We start from the raw sequence: 16818 nt of genomic DNA on the forward strand, positions 1-16818 counted from the left end.
GTATTTTGTTCATATACCTGTACTGTATGGTGCAGTTTTTGTGTTATACAGTTTTTTTAACCATATATTTTTGTATTTTATTGCTTGTGTTGTTTCACATGAATTTTGTTAACATACTTGCATGTTCATAAAGGACATGTACCATAGTCGGTTCCCACATAAGGAAATTTTGTTACAAGGAAAGGTTGGATAACGCAAGTATGATTCCTTCCAAGAGAATATTGTATTTTCATATTTTTTAAGAGTATAACAAGTATTGTAAACACTCACACGATGGAGAAGAAGTTTTCAAATCCAAAAGGTTCACTTACTTTTTCCTCCCTGTGCTGTGAATGTTTACTTCAAAAAAAAATATGAAAACATAATTGTTTGTGTGATGTTTGTTTAGGCGAGCTCTGTTGACTTATTCTTGTGATTTAGATACAGCTCACACTCCATTTTATGATCGATTTATGCGAACATTTAATAAATTCCAAGGGTTCATATAATTTTTCTTTCCGCTCTCTCAAATATGTCTCACCAAAAAGTGCATCATATAAATACAATAACAGCAATTTTAAACCTATGCAACCAAACCAGATGTGATTTAAGATGGTGTTTCTCAAATGGTAGGTCGGGAATCGTTGGGATACACAGGGAAATAAAATTAAGATAATTTTAAAGATGACACATTTACCTGGCTTTTTATAGCTGACGTAAATATAGAGTGCCAGAACAATGACGTTGGTGAAGAGAGCAGCCCACCAGTTGATGACAAACATTACCACACAGCACAGTACAGCTCCAGCAAGCGAAACCCACATGTTGTAGTATTTGAAGCTGGGACGCCACCCTGTGATATCAATGACACAAGTCACAATTCAGAACAAAGATGCGAAAAAATATTAAAACTACCACTGTCATATCCATATCTAAACCTCTGCAAAACTAATACTTCTGTTAGAATGATGAAACAAATTATTAGATGTTAAACTCAAGTAGGTTTGTCAAATACACCAACGAGGAAACAATTTGAGCAGTTTTCAAGACAAAAAGGGGATACAGCATAAGAAACCTTGTTTTTTTCCTTCTTTTCTTTTCTTTATGAATTATACTCATGAACTACAAACAAGTTACAAAGAGCATGGAGAGAGAGAGCATCTTGATGTTGAATGTATTGGGTTAAAGAATGAGGTATCAGTGTTACGCATGAGATCATAAAGTTACACCTGCTATTTAGGACCATATTTACTCACTCATCGTAGGAATTCCACAAAAACTGAAGTAGTAGGATTTTAGTGATGGGACACAGAGATACTGCATTGTTACACAATGACTACAACCACAACACAAAGGGTACATTGACCATGCTACTTCACTCAGCATTATGTAAGGATTTCCCCTGAGTGAGATTGGTAATTGGTAGACTAAAACTTTATTTTCAAATTGCTTTTAGAGAGGTGGCAAGATCTTGTCAGACAGTTAGTCTATTTCCTCAATATTTACAAAATTGTAAGCCTCAAATTGAGCCATGTACCATTTATGTCCAGGTAAATAAATACATCATCTGCTTGGTGGAATTAGACGCAAGACAGAGAATCTGTACCTGGAGCACAGCTAGCGCTCTGGGGTTAAAGGAGAAAAGAGAATTCAATATGTACAAAAAAAGAAACATTGCAGTAAATCAGAGCATATCATGAAAAATAACGTACACACCTTTCTTTCTTGTAAGTGTCTATAAATAAATCATAAGCGTACAGTGCAGTTTTCAAGCTGCTTCTTGATGTTTCTACAGCATCAAAATCTATTAAGGACATGCTGAAAGGTCTACTGTATACCCCAAGCAATTTGGGATGTATTCAAGGATTTTGCAATTTTTTCTTTTAGTTATATTTTATTTAGCAAATATCATAGATTTGACATAGCGATGATATTTGTATTCCGTTCTTTGAACTTATTTGAGTGTGAAACAAGAAAATAAAACAATGAAAACTCACTAGACAGTGCTGTTTAAAGAAGCAGTCGCTATGACAAAAACCTCCACGACTGTAATGCTGTATTCATTTTAGACCAGCTTTGTTTGTGATTTTGTTGTATTAAGATGCAGCTAACCACTTGATCAATGGCATCGTGAGATATAAGGGACAGTCGTACTAACATAATAGGGCATAACTGACAGCACATATTGTTTGCTGCTTGATTTTTGTGCTTTGAGGAGTTCCATTATTTAATTATCAGTACGGTATTTAAAATACCAAGTCTTTGTTAATAATACTTCATTTCTCCCGTTTAAGCCATTTACCTGAGAGTGTCCCATAAATTGTCGTGGGGCATAAGGTCACATAGGGTAAACGGTACCCCACCTCCAAAACAAAAACAACAAAAAAAAAAAAACCCGCACAGCTCACAACTCTTTATGACAAATAAAATATTCACCTGAGAAAATATTATTCCCTCACCCGGATGCAGCCCACTGGGATAACCAGACCGAAAGAATGAGATAACTGATTTCAAGTGGCTGAAATGAGTTCCCTCCTCAGGGTGTGCAGACTCTCCCTTACAAATAGGGTGAGAGGCTCAGTCATCCAGGAGGGGCAAAAAGTAGAGCTGCTGCTGCTCCTCCACATTGAGAAGGGCCCGTTGAGTTGGCTCCGGCATCTAGCTCCTGGACACCTTCATGGAGAGGTGTTCCGTGCACATCCCCACCCAAATCTCAGCATTCTGAACATGACTGAGGTACGGTACTATTATCTATACCAGGGGTGCCCAAATCGTTTTGACTGAAGATCTACTTTTCGATCAACCAACCTCCCGCGATCGACCCGTTACCGCGCACGCACGCACGCATACGCACGCATGCGCGCATACGCACGCACACGCGCATGCATGCCATGATGAGCAATAGCCTGACGCTGAGGCACACGATGCACCTTTGCAGCCTGTTAACTATCGTAGCTCACGTGTACCGTTTTCTCTCGGCCCTACAGATTCCCATTCTTTGCCCGTCCCCTCTGTGAATTGTACAAAACAAACTCTGAATGAGAATAATGATAACGATAAAAGATATAGCGCAACAACTCGGATCACAAGCTGCAATTGCAGACTGCCGAGCGCTAACAACTTCCGGTGACACAGTCACACGGTTAAAGATAACCTGCTCTATTTTCTTTTCTTTTTAAAATACTTTTTGTGAAAGTGAGACCGATAGAATGATTAGGGTGCAGTGTGCATTAACACAAAAAATACATTACTAACATGCACAGAGACACAAATGTTTTTTTGTTGTTTTTTTTCTCCTCTCCACCTCGGATCGACTTGAGACCAGTCCTTGATCTACTGGTCGATCGCGATCGACGTAATGGGCACCCCTGATCTATATAGTAGCCCTCACTATATTGCAGATTTCAAATGTGAACAAATATTTTTTGAGATTGATTTTTTTTAGAACAAACCAACCAAAAATCTTATTTTGAAAAGAATGAGGTATTTTCGAAATAGTAAGATTTATCAATGATTTCTGTCGTACTCTACATATCAACGTCATTATCATATTCCCTCTTATAGCATATTTCCATGCTATACTGCAGCATATGTGAAACCTACCATGTTGTTTTAATTCTATTTCAAAATAAGCTTGTTGATCCAGTACGCGACTAAATTGTCATCATCTTAGTCTTCTTCACGAGTAAGCACACTGAATTTAAAATGAGTTGGTAATTTCAGGCATACTGTAACATTAAAAAAAAAATTCTGGGTGGCATACGCTGATTCATTTTCTTTTTTTTGGGTGGGGGGCTTTTTCTTCTTTCCCTTTTGGCTTTACCGTATCCAGAAGTCACCACAGCAAATCATTATAGACCTCACCTTGTCCTCTGCACTTTCTGCTCAAACAACAACTCAGCTATCTCCCTTCACCACATCCATAAATCACCTCTTTGCCTCCTACCGCATAGGTGTCAAACTCAGGTCCTGGAGGGCCGCTGTCCTGCATGTTTTCCAAGTCTCCCTGTTGCAGCACACCTGATTCAAATGATCAGATAATCAGCAAGCTCTGCGGAAGCCTGACATTGAACCTGTTCATTTGAATCAGGTGTGTTGCAACAGGGAGACTTGGAAAACATGCAGGACAGCGGCCCTCCAGGACCTGAGTTTGACACCTATGCCCTACCGGGAGCATCATTCTGCCGATATATCCACTGCCCCTCCTTTTCACATGTCCAAATCATTTCAATTCGGCCTCATTAGCTTTGTCTCCAAAATTTCTAGTCAGATGTTTCCTGCAAACATTTTAGAATGTGCTCACGTAATGCCTTTGAGGAAAAATAAATCGATTGGATTGTGCCCACTCAAATGTTGAATTAATTTTCTGACTCCTACCAGCCCGAATAGGTTACTTTTACAGTAATTCACCTATCTTCCTATAACTTACCTGGTGAGTTAGCCAATGAGGCATGGAACACGGAAAAGTTGATCAATGCATAGGAGGCCAAGAAAAAGTTAGAGATGATCGGGGCAATGATGTTCAGCTCAGCTGCAAAGAAAAGATAAATGACCAGTTGTTCACATGCTTAAATACAGGATTACACTTTCTCTGTTCCTCGAATAAACTTGTATGGAAAAATGTGGATTTGAATAGTATCACCCTAATATATACCCTCAATCATCAGGACTATGTTCAAGGCCATGTTTATTCTAATAGGGGACAATTACAATGAGTCCAGAATGGTGAAGTAGATGCTGTTTTTGTTCATATTTTGAAGTGTGGGATGGTGCTTCATCGTGATTGAGAATCACTTTACTGTGGAAGGCATGTTATTTTTCCTCTTTTTTTCTTTACCCGAGGAGGAACATAACAGTTTTGACACCTTCAATACATCTACACTAAAGAGATTTATCATTTCACTTCTCAATATTTCAGCCCAAAACATGACTCCACCACCTCCTTGCCAACGATGCAGCCTTGATGGAACAGCATGACCATCTCCCAATAACCCATCCATGTGGTATTTATAGCTTTATAAATGACTGAAAAGCTTTGGAATATCCTGGAGAGAGGTTCTTGGGACTTCGGAGACACCAGCAGCCATAAAATGCCTTCTTGCTGATTTTTTTTTTTTAAACTAGGATCAGCCTAATTATCTAATTATCAAACTTATGTGAGATTTGTATCACAGACAACAAACAGGACAACCAGAAACTCTCTCTGATTTCCTCAAACTCAAATGTTTATCTAAGATAAATCTATAAGAGTAATACTTTTGGATCGCTAATTATTTTGCACTATTGCATCTGTAATCTAGCAGCTACCTTACCAATTAGGATGAACACAAGAGCGATCACAAAGGTCAGGATGTAGCCCCGGAGAGGCTCATTGTTCTTGCCATAACCTTTGGCAAACATTCCAAGGCCAGGGTAAATGTTGTCTTTACATAAAGCCTGTAAAAAAACATAATCGTGTTGTTAATATATACAGTACAGCATGTTTCTTATAACTGTGAGCCTATTTTAACTTGACTTGTTTACTTGTTTCGGGACATATCTACACTATGGCGTGTGGCCAAAAATGCGCCTTGTAACCAAAGGGTCTGTATTCAATTCCTTAACTAACATAGTGCTATGGGTGGAGGAATGAGTGTGCTGCAGACCATGCCTGACCAACCTCCATTCATGGCTACGGTGCCTTTGAGGACTGCACTCAACTCTGCCAAGGTGAGGCACAGGTTCAATTTTGTAAAAGGCTGATAGAGAACTCTACGAGTGAAACAATATCATGTTTAAAGTTTCATTTAATTTGGACATGTCTAAACGTTCTGGAGTGTATGCCTGTGTGCAAGAGTGTCGGGCGGTGGGCTTTTTAAAGTCCACAGTAATCACATTAAAGCAAGGGTGCAAACAGATGTAAGGAGGCTAGACTCAGCTTGGCAGTGGGAGTAAACAGTTGAGGAACTAAGTGTTTTAGAACATCAAAAGACGGTTTGGGAACTGGTAATAAGTGTCGCGCCCAGGCAAACATTTGTCATCCGCAACTTGCTTATTCGTGGCAGACCAGACATGAAGGGTGATAATTTTACAGTTTACCGCCAGCTAGTCCCAGGGACTCGCTGATCAGAAAAGTATGAGTCCCATTATGCATTTAGAGAGTCCCAAATTTCAAATTCTGAAATGGTCTACTTATTCAATTGCATATGATAATAACACAAACAACAACATATACCTGTACATACAATTATAAACAAATGCTGAAAAAATGTAAATAATTCAGTAGCAGGCCTGAGGATTTCGGAAATTCACGGTCACCGTTTTTCGGTTCCGTCGGATTACCCAATGGGAAAGCACGGTAACTAATTTTGGGTTCCGTAAACGTTCATCATGGGAACCCATTTTTCTATTTTGACTGATATTCATAATCAAGAATTCTGACACTCAAAAGTACAATGTTTCAAGGGTAAATGTTTGAAAACTATGCATTAACAATGAACATTAAATCAGCAGCTGTGTACTCCAGGTTTATTCAAAAAAGTTAATGGATCAAAATATGGCATCATGAATACAGCATACCACAAAATCAGAGTATTTTTTCCAATCTCACACTGCAAAGATTAATTTACTGGTAATCATTAATACAGGTAAGTATTGATGTGGCTTGACATCCTCTTCCCAAGACGATGCATGTGTAATCTACGATCAATTTGACGAAAGAATCTAACACACGTCATCATGAGTTCAACCAACAGTTAACATTAGCATTACTACACCTTGTGACAAATGTTTTATTCATAAAGTTACCATGCTACAACCAGTAAATTATAGAATAACCAATACTGTTTCATCATATTTTTCATAGCGATTAGCCTATAGACCTAATGACCAGCTTGCCTCGTAATCGTGCCTCACGTCGTATCTCGCTCTCGTGCATATATCACAGGTGAGTTTAGTGATACGCCCTTCGGACGATTCATACGAAAAATCAGACTGGCATTCCCATTTCTTAAATGTCGTAATTAGTAGACCTTTGTGAGTTTTTTTCGCCGCCATCTCAAACTTTCATCCGCGCGATTCCTCAGTTTGCGGACTAAAATAGCAACCCGCATGCGCACATAACGTTATCTGTTCCGTCCCCTCCCCCTCCATCCCCAACACTGAAAACAAAACAAAACGAAAGTAAATTAGAAGAAACACACTCACACTCACACACCACACCACAAACACACATACAGGCACAGTGAAATCGCGTTGATCACTCAGGAGAGATTCGGTGGCGTACAGTCAACTCGTGTGCGGTGACTTTTATGGTTAAACGATTTTTTGGTACCGTCAAAATGACGCCACGGAATCGACACGCTACGGGTAACGAGAGTTACCGTGAAATTCTCAGGCCTGCCATAGTTTTTTGTTGTTGTTGTTGTTTTGACTGAGAAATTTCCTTGCGTCCCAAAAACGCACATTATTTGGAAATGTGCGTCCCGCGGGAAAATTATGCATCTCGGACGCGGGACGCAGAGGTAACGAGATGACTGTATCTGTGGTTCAAAGCTCGACAAAAGTAATCGAATCACCGCCGAGGGCTGGACTGGGGGCATGGTGTGCAAATATCGGGGGCAGTGTTTTTCTTGTATTTTGCATATGTAAACAATAAAAGTCCGACGAGGAGCACGAGGAACTTTAAGTGTGATTGCGGAGGAACTGCCGTCGTTTGCTCTAGGAAATCATGCTTCCGCCGACTGCAAAGACAATCTTCCCTGTGTGTCGTCTTTTGTTTAACGTTGTCCTGGTATTATCCTGACAAAGTCTTCCACAAAATCACAAGATGGCTCACCTGAAATACTTTGGGTGCACTGACCAACGATGCCAGTGCTGAGGACAGGGTGGCAGAAAAGATTCCAGCTGTAATGATGGGTCCAAAACCCGAAACCATGCTCATAACCTGGACACATAGTTAAAAGATTTTTTATGTTGTGCACCTAATAAATCAACTAATTTTGATTCGGAAATAATCGTAATAGTAACGATTGAGAACGCCTCATACCTGATAATCATTGTGTAGGCCATAGCGACAGCTACCTTTGACACTCTTACAAGAAGAAAAGTCATAGCCAAATTTGCAGGAAGCATCAGTGCAATTCACCAGGAATTGAGAACTGACTGTGTCATTTCCACTGGCATCCCTCACGATACATGAACCTGGAGTGGCAAGTATCAACCGCGCAAAAGTAATTGGATACTATTGAAATGAAAAAAAAAAAAAATAGGCAATCTTATCATCTGTCTGTAAAGGATATACAAAGTACCAAGTACCTGTAGAAACAGCAACTCCCAGATACACTATTCCAGTGATCAATATGGCCAGAAGAGTTCCTCTGGGAATGGCCAGCTGTGGATCCTGGAAAAAGCATCCAAGAAAAAGACACGCATTAAATTACCAATCACAGAGACAAATGAAAAATTATCCGTTCCGAAACGCAGTACAAGATGTTCTCAAAATCAATACAAAAGCAATGATCTTGAAAACGACAAAATCTCAGCTCAATGATCTTGAATGCTTCACGTGTTGAGCATCCTAAGTTTATTCTGGGACCGAAGGCTTCAATGTGTGCACCACGTGGCATGTCTCTGATAACATTATCTAGTACGGAAGTGATTTTTGCATGAGTTCATCGATGGTCGCAGGGAGGAAGGAACAAAGAACAGTTAAAAAAAAAGAACAAACATAAAATATTAATTGGTTTCTGCATATTCTGGAAAAAAATTCTGTTCCCGTATTTTCCGGACTACAAGTCGCTCCTGATTATAAGTCACACCAGCTATATAATGTAGAGGTGTCAAATTTTCGAGTTAATTGTGATTAATTAATCACAGCCATATTTAATGTTATGCTTTTTAATTGTGTTAATCTAATTTTTAATCTCAAACTTGATTGTTTCTGTAGGTGGGTTGCCTTTTTCTAATATCCCTTTTTATATGTTCGCTTCCTGTGTTCGAGTTGTTGAGGGTAGGGAAACAACCGTCAGTCACAGCCTGAAGCGGACATTGATTGGCTGTCATGATGTTTGGGCTTGTTTAGCATAAGCTTATTGGCTCCTATTGGAGTTGGGTGGGCTAAGTCAGCAGCGGTGAGGAGAGGAGAGGTGAAAATGGAGGAGCAATGTGAGAGTTCTTGGCACAATGAATGGACAATTTACATTCCAAAAACGCCCTGACGGCACTATTGATAAAGGTAGAGTGTTGTGCCTAATTTGTCAGAAGGAGTTTGCTTACCACCGAAGCAGCTCATGTTTAGCCTCCTATATCAATGCAAAGCATCCAGTCGCGAATGCAGCCACGGCTAACGTTAGCACAGAAAGCATTAGCAATCGAGGGAGCCATAGCAAAGCTCTTCGCCAAACTAAACTCGAGGAGAACACCCCGCGTACCATGCATGAAGTCAGCATAGCTGCCTCTCTGTAGCCTATTAGAAGTGGTTGATGTTGACGTTATTTTGTCATGATGAACAGTGTTATTTCTCAAGTGCTAACTTACAGCACTGTGCTTTTAAGGGTTTGTTTTATTTATCTGAAGAAGGTTCCGTGTTCAGTACCGTATTTTCCGCACTAAAATACTCACTGTATTATGAGGCGCACCTTCAATGAATGGCTATTTTGTAAATTTTTTTCATACATTTGATGCTTTGCATGAAAAGGTGCAATCTTCAATGCCTCCACTAGATGGTGCTACACTCCTTCCATTTAATTCGAGAGGCGTCCGTTCAACTTGAGAGGCATTCATGACCGCCTCTGAAAAATGTAAATTAACTATTACTGTACTTAAATGAAACTACGAAAATTGAAAATAATGCATCAAAACAAAATCAAGCGAGGAAATCACAAAATAAATTCTATATCCCCCCTACAGAATTTATTTTGTGATTTCCTCGCTTGATTTTCTTCGTGGTTTCATTGAAGTAAGAATTAATTTACGTTTTTCGGAGGCGGCCATGAACGCCTCTCGAGTGGAACGGAAGAGAAGGCACGGAGAAAGACGTACAGTACCTGTATTTGTTCAAACTGTGAAAACCATTAATAAAGTCTGCGTTAAAAAAGAAAACCCACAACCACAACTCAGATAAGATAAAATAAGAAAACCTTTAATAGTCTCACAATGGAGAAATTCCCACTTCACAGCAGCAAAGTTATGAGAGGAAGAAGTAGAAGAACAAAATAAATGGGAGCTGGTGGAAAGGCAGCCACTCTCGCGGTCAAAATAACACATCAAGATGTCGTCGTAGTTATTTATTCCTTTGTTGTGTATTCACAAATGATGAAATCACAATATAAATTCTGTAGGGGGGGGGATAGAATTTATTTGGTGATATCCTCGCTTGCTTTTCAGTTTTGATGTATTATTTTCAATTTTTGTAGTTTCATTGAAGTAATCGTTAGTTTACGTTTTTTGGTGGCAGTCTTGAACGCCTCTCGAGTCGAACGGAAGAAAGCACGGAGACTGACTAAGACGTACCTGTATTTGTTGAGACCGTTTTAAAAAATTAACACCACAGCTATCCTTTTTTTCGGAGCTGCAACACAAACTTATTTAATAAAGCAGTGACACAGTTCACTGAACCAACAGCAAGTTATAACATTGGTAGCACGTCTCCAGGAAGGAGCCATCTTGAAGTCGACGTATTACCGTAATGACCATACACAAGACGCACCGGATTTTAAGGCGCTCGGTGAGCTTTTAAGAAAAAGGAAGACTTTTTGGTGTGCCCTATAGTGCGGAAAATACGGTACTTTTGCTCAAAAAAGTGTTCTTACTGTTTTTGATATGTTAACCTAAGCATTTTTTATGGACCTGGTGTTTTCTTTTATTTTTATTTTGTAATTATTTGGAGATTTACAAAAACAAAACAGTGATATTCCCCCTGGTGGTCGAAACTAAAGATTGCAGGTAGGATTTTGGGATTAGTTTCAAATACAGAAGAAAGTAAATGGATTGGACTGCATCCGGTCAAGTCTGTTTAAAAATAATAAAATACTTTATACCACTTTTTGGTGATGTGAATCTTTTGATCTGCCTCCGCTCAATAATGTAATGAATCTGAAACAAAAATACACGTTTTTTTCTCATTTTTAGATGAGATTAAAATTAATTTAGATCAATTATTCACAGATCAGAATTAATTAATCTCACAATTTTTTTAATCTCTTGACAGCACTAATAAAATACACAAAGAAGGAAAAAAAGTCGCACTGGAGTATAAGTGGGCGGCCCGGTGGTCTATTGGTTTGCGCGTCGACCTCACAGTGCAGTGTGCAGGGTTCGATTCCGGCTTCAGCCTTCATGTGCGGTGTTTGCATGTTCTCCACGTGCCTGCGTGGGTTTCCTCCTGGTACTCCGGTTTCTTCCCACATTCCAAAAATATGCATGGCAGGTTAGTGGAACACTCGACATTGTCCCTAGGTGTGAGTGTGTCTGTGCGATTGTTGTTTGTCTGTGTGCCCTGCGATTGGCTGGCAACCAGTTCAGGGTGTACCCGGCCTACTGCCTGAAGACAGCTGGGACAGGCTCCAGCACGTCACGCGACCCTTGTGAGGATAAGCGGATCGAAAAATGGATGGAGGGGAGGAGTATAAGTCGCATTTTGGGGTGAATTCATTTGATAAAATCCAACATCAAGAACAGATATGTCATCTTGAAAGGCAAATAAAAATAAAAATAGAATAACAGGCTGAATAAGTGTAAAATATGCTCACGTTACGTGACTCATAAACAACCAACTGAGAACATGCCTGGTCTGTTCACGTAACATATTAAGAGTTATTCAGATCACTATAGCATAAAGAACATGCTAACAAGTTTACCACACCATCAGTGTCACTCCTAAATCCAATGAAATCTTCATCCTCAGTGTCACTTTAAAAAAACTCCGTCAACTCCGGAGGTAGAAGATACAGAGCTTCCTCTTCTACGTCGTTTACGTCAGACTCATAGTTGTTTTTATCAGTTACCGCCAATGTGGAAAGTGTCAACACAGACCTAGAGCACCCTCTTGCGGTATAATGTCAAAATAACGTGAAATGATGAGAATGTGTTAATTTCACACATAAGTCGCTCCAGCGTAGAAGTCGCATCCCCAGCCAAACTATGAGAAAAACGATACTTCAACAAGATTTGCCAAAATTATTCGACTTCGAAAAGTTTTTTGGGGGGGTGGGGGGTTCCCTGTATATCTTCTTTTCTTTCGTCTTAACGCTGTACAGCTTATCATTCTCCATACCATCTCCCCATTTTCACTGCATTTCCTTCTCTCACTCTTGCTGTCTGCAAGACTTCCTTCACCATATCCATGAGTCTACTCTTTAGTCTTCCTTTTCCCTCTTGCTGTGACTTACCAACATTTCTCATCTTTCCATCATTTACGACTACCACTTGAGTTTCTCTTCACCTGCTCCGTACTTCCACCGCAAAACACAATCCATCCATCCATCCATCTTCTACCGCTTATCCGGGGCCGGGTCGCGGGGGCAACAGCTTTAGCAGGGAAGCCCAGACTTCCCTCTCCCTAGCTACTTCTTCCAGCTCTCCCCGGGGGATCCCGAGGCGTTCCCAGGCCAGCTGGGTGACATAGTCACTGCAGCGTGTCCTGGGTCTTCCTCGGGGTCTCCTCCCGGTGGGACATGCCCGGAACACCTCACCAGGGAGGCGTTCAGGAGGCATCCGAATCAGATGCCCAAGCCACCTCATCTGGCTCCTCTCGATGTGGAGGAGAAGCGGCTCGACTCTGAGCCCCTCCCGGATGACCGAGCTTCTCACCTTATCTCTAAGGGAGAGCCCGGACACCCTGCGGAGAAAACTCATTTCGGCCGCTTGTATCCGGGATCTCGTTCTTTCGGTCACGACCCATAGCTCGTGACCATAGATGAGGGTTGGAACGTAGATCGACCGGTAAATTGAGAGCTTCGCCCTTTGGCTCAGCTCCTTCTTCACCACGCCTGTCGATCTCTCGCTCCCTCCTGCCCTCACTCGTGAACAAGACCCCAAGATACTTAAACTCCTCCACTTGGGGCAAGATCTCTCCCCCGACCCGGAGGGGGCACTCCACCCTTTTCCGACTGAGGACCATGGTTTCAGATTTGGAGGTGCTGATTTTCATCCCAACCGCTTCACACTCGGCTGCGAAACGCTCCAGTGAGAGTTGGAGAGCCCCGTTTGAAGGAGCCAACAGCACCACATCATCTGCAAAAAGCAGGGATACAATACTGAGGCCACCAAAACGGACGCCCTCAACGCTTCGGCTGCGCCTAGAAATTCTGTCCATAAAGATTATGAACAGAATCGGCGACAAAGGGCAGGAGTCCTACCCTCACTGGAAACGATTCCGACTTACTGCTGGCAATGCGAACCAAACTCTGACATCGGTGGTATAGTGACCGAATAGCCCGTATCAGGGGGTTCGGTACCCCATACCCACGAAGCACCCCCCACAGAACTCCCCGAGGGACACGGTCAAACGCCTTCTCCAAGTCCACAAAACACATGTAGACTGGTTGGGCGAATTCCCACATACCCTCGAGGACCCTGCTAAGGGTGTAGAGCTGGTCCACTGTTCCACGGCCGGGACGAAAACCACACTGCTCCTCCTCAATCTGAGGCTCGACTTCCTGACAGACCCTCAACCAGGACAGCCCCACAACATCCAGAGCCTTGAGGAACTCCGGGCGGATCTCATCCACCCCTGGGGCCCTGCCACCGAGGAGCTTTTTAACCACATCGGTGACTTCAACCACAGAGATCGGAGAGCCCACCTCAGGGTCCTCAGACTCTGCTTCCTCCAAGGAAGACGTGTTGGTGGAGTTGAGGAGGTCTTCGAAGTACTCTGCCCACCGGTTCACAACGTCCCGAGTCGAAGTCAGCAGTGCCCCATCCCCACTGTACACAGTGTTAGTGGTGCACTGCTTCCCCCTCCTGAGACGTCGGATGGTGGACCAGAATTTCCTCGAAGCCGTCCGGAAGTCGGCTTCCATGGCCTCACCGAACTCTTCCCATGCCCGGGTTTTTGCCTCGGCGACCACCGAAGCTGCGTTCCGCTTGGCCAGTCGATACCCGTCAGCTGCCTCTGGGGTCCCACAGGCCATAAAGGCTCGATAGGACTCCTTCTTCAGCTTGACGGCATCCCTTACTGCTGGTGTCCACCAGCGAGTACGAGGGTTGCCGCCACGACAGGCACCAACCACCTTACGGCCACAACTCAGATTGGCCGCCTCAACAATAGAGGCACGGAACATGGTCCACTCGGACTCAATGTCCCCCGTCTCCCCCGGAACATGGGAAAAGCTCTGTCGGAGGTGGGAGTTGAAACTCCTTCTGACAGGGGATTCCGCCAGACGCTCCCAACAAACCCTCACAATACGAAGTCCCCCAGCAGAACAAGGGAGTCCCCAGCAGGAGTACTCTCCAGCACACCCTCCAAGGACTCCAAAAAGGGTGGGTATGCTGAGCTGCCGTTTGGTGCATATGCACAAACAACAGTCAGGACCCGTCCCCCCACCCGAAGGCGGAGGGAAGCAACCCTCTCGTCTACCGGTGTGAACCCCAATGTACAGGCACTGAGCCGGGGGGCAATGAGTATGCCCACACCTGCTCTGCGCCTCTCACCATGAGCAACTCCAGAGTGGAAGAGAGTCCAACCCCTCTCGAGAGAACTAGTACCAGAACCCAGGCTGTGTGTGGAGGCAAGTCCGACTATATCCAGTCGGAACTTCTCTACCTCACACACCAGCTCGGGCTCCTTCCCTGCCAGAGAGGTGACATTCCATGTCCCAAGAGCTAGCTTCTGCAGCCGAGGATCGGACCGCCAGGGTCCCCGCCTTTGGCTGCCGCCCAGCTCGCATTGCACCCGACCCCTTTGACCCCTCCCACGGGTGGTGAGACCATGAGAAGGGGGACCCACGTTGCCTCTTCGGGCTGAGCCCGGCCGGGCCCCATGGGTGTAGGCCCGGCCACCAGGCGCTCGCCAACGAGCCCCACCTCCAGGCCTGGCTCCAGAGGGGGGCCCCGGTGACCCGCGTCCGGGCAAGGGAAACTGAGTGCCATCGATTTTATCTATCATAAGGGGCTTTGTGAGCCGTGCTTTGTCTGGTCCCTCACCTAGGACCTGTTTGCCATGGGTGACCCTGCCAGGGGCATAAAGCCCCAGACAACTTAGCTCCTAGGATCATTGGGACACACAAACCCCTCCACCACGGTAAGGTGACGGCTCACGGAGAGGCAAAACACAATATGATCCGCAAATATCATCGTCCACGGAGACTCCAGTCCGACCTCATCTGGCAATCTGACCATTACCGTATCACATAAGAAATGTCTCTGAGCCAATCCTTGATGCAGCCCCACTGTCACATCGAAGTCTTGCGTTACTCTGGCAGCTCACCTCACCACTGTCTTACTGCACTCATACATGTCCTGGACTCGTCTAACATATTGCCATTTCAGATTTCTCCATCAGCATTTTCAGTGCAAATGTAGCAACTTTCGTGCTCTTTCCAGGCATGAAACCATACTGTTGGTCACGAGTCTCCACTTCTTATGTCAACCTGGCCTCTAAAAGAATATATATTTGAAAACTGTTGACTTACTGCAAGGTCTCCAGAAATGTTGGCCCCAGCTAGGATACCAGTGGCTGCAGGGAAAAAGATGGCAAAGACAGAAAAGAATGTTTCTTCCCTGAAGTCAGGACCCATGTTCTCCCACATGATAGAACCTAAGAGAACACAAAAAAGCTTGTTACAAAAAGAAGACTATCAATAATCATTATGATCAACAATGAGTCAGCAGTGGATCAGAGTAGAATGACAAATGCAATTTTATTCATCTCCACAAATGTTCCATCATTGCCTGTCAGTAGCTTCATATAAAAACAAAATGGAATACCGTCATAGCCAAAGAAGCCTGTAGATTTCTTTGACTGAACAGGAATAAATGTTCCAATGAAGTAGTTGATGATTGCTGTGATGAGTACAAAGAGCAAGAAGATCTGGGCCTAAAAGGAGAAAATCCACCAATTATGTTTAGCTTATAAAAAGTCTGATTTTTTTTTCGGGAAGGGGGGGGGGGTTAAAATGCAAATCACATCTCCTGAGAATGTACACAGTTCATGCAGGCTTTCCAAGTATGAAAGATTGGACAAGACTCATACCTTTGCTTCCCATTCCATTCCTGCAACAGATATGCCCAGGAGAAGGATTACAGTAATGGTGCCTATAATTCGAATGTCATTGATTTCGTCTGTCATGATGGCATCCACACTCTGAAAGATGAGAGCAATTAAAATATTCATCAAGAATGTTATGCATTTTGTTTTAGTTTTTAATCAGGGCCTTCCTTTCAAAATCTGCATGAAAACATATGGGTACGAACTGAATTTGTGTTTTTCAAATTGCCTTATGGCTGGATTGTGAAAACTGACACAACCAAGAATCGAGGCCCATTCAAATTCTTAACTGACAAAAGCTATCAGAGTAGAGGAAACTTGTGCTTACTGCAAACTACTAAATTGTCGAGCCTGTCAGTAGGATGTTTGATAATCAAGTTCTACTCTGCAGAGTAAAAAATAGTTCTCCAATAAATTACTTAAGGGTAAAAGTCAGTGAATAAAACTACAAATTACTACACTGGGTCACTGGTGTAACTTATTTTTAAATCGTGCAAATACATAAACACACAAACTATACAAAACAAGAATATGCACATTCCAATATTGCCCAGTATCGGTATTGTTCTGAATGAAATAACAGTAATCAACTCTAATTAAGACACAATAAATGACCTTAAATTAGCGTGCTTCGTTTTTACACATGAAACAGC

At 42.7% G+C, this 16818-nt stretch overlaps 1 protein-coding gene across 5 annotated transcripts in view; it reads right to left on the reverse strand.

Moving 5' to 3' along the window:
- The window catches only part of slc12a2 (solute carrier family 12 member 2), a 102190-nt gene that overhangs the window by 30456 nt on the left and 54916 nt on the right, over positions 1–16818 (reverse strand). For all 5 annotated transcript variants that reach the window (XM_086135177.1, XM_086135178.1, XM_086135176.1 and 2 more), the window contains 9 exons: positions 16151–16261; positions 15886–15994; positions 15591–15715; positions 8275–8359; positions 8006–8160; positions 7796–7903; positions 5292–5415; positions 4409–4510; positions 677–832 (listed from right to left, as the gene is read on the reverse strand). In XM_086135177.1, coding sequence (XP_085991303.1) covers positions 677–832; positions 4409–4510; positions 5292–5415; positions 7796–7903; positions 8006–8160; positions 8275–8359; positions 15591–15715; positions 15886–15994; positions 16151–16261 — 1075 coding nt within the window. The remainder of the gene's footprint in view (positions 1–676; positions 833–4408; positions 4511–5291; positions 5416–7795; positions 7904–8005; positions 8161–8274; positions 8360–15590; positions 15716–15885; positions 15995–16150; positions 16262–16818) is intronic.

The sequence above is a fragment of the Hippocampus guttulatus genome, chromosome 17, assembly GCF_054856545.1.
Source record: "Hippocampus guttulatus isolate MCC_2025c chromosome 17, RoL_Hgut_1.0, whole genome shotgun sequence".
Taxonomy (NCBI): Eukaryota; Metazoa; Chordata; class Actinopteri; order Syngnathiformes; family Syngnathidae; genus Hippocampus; species Hippocampus guttulatus.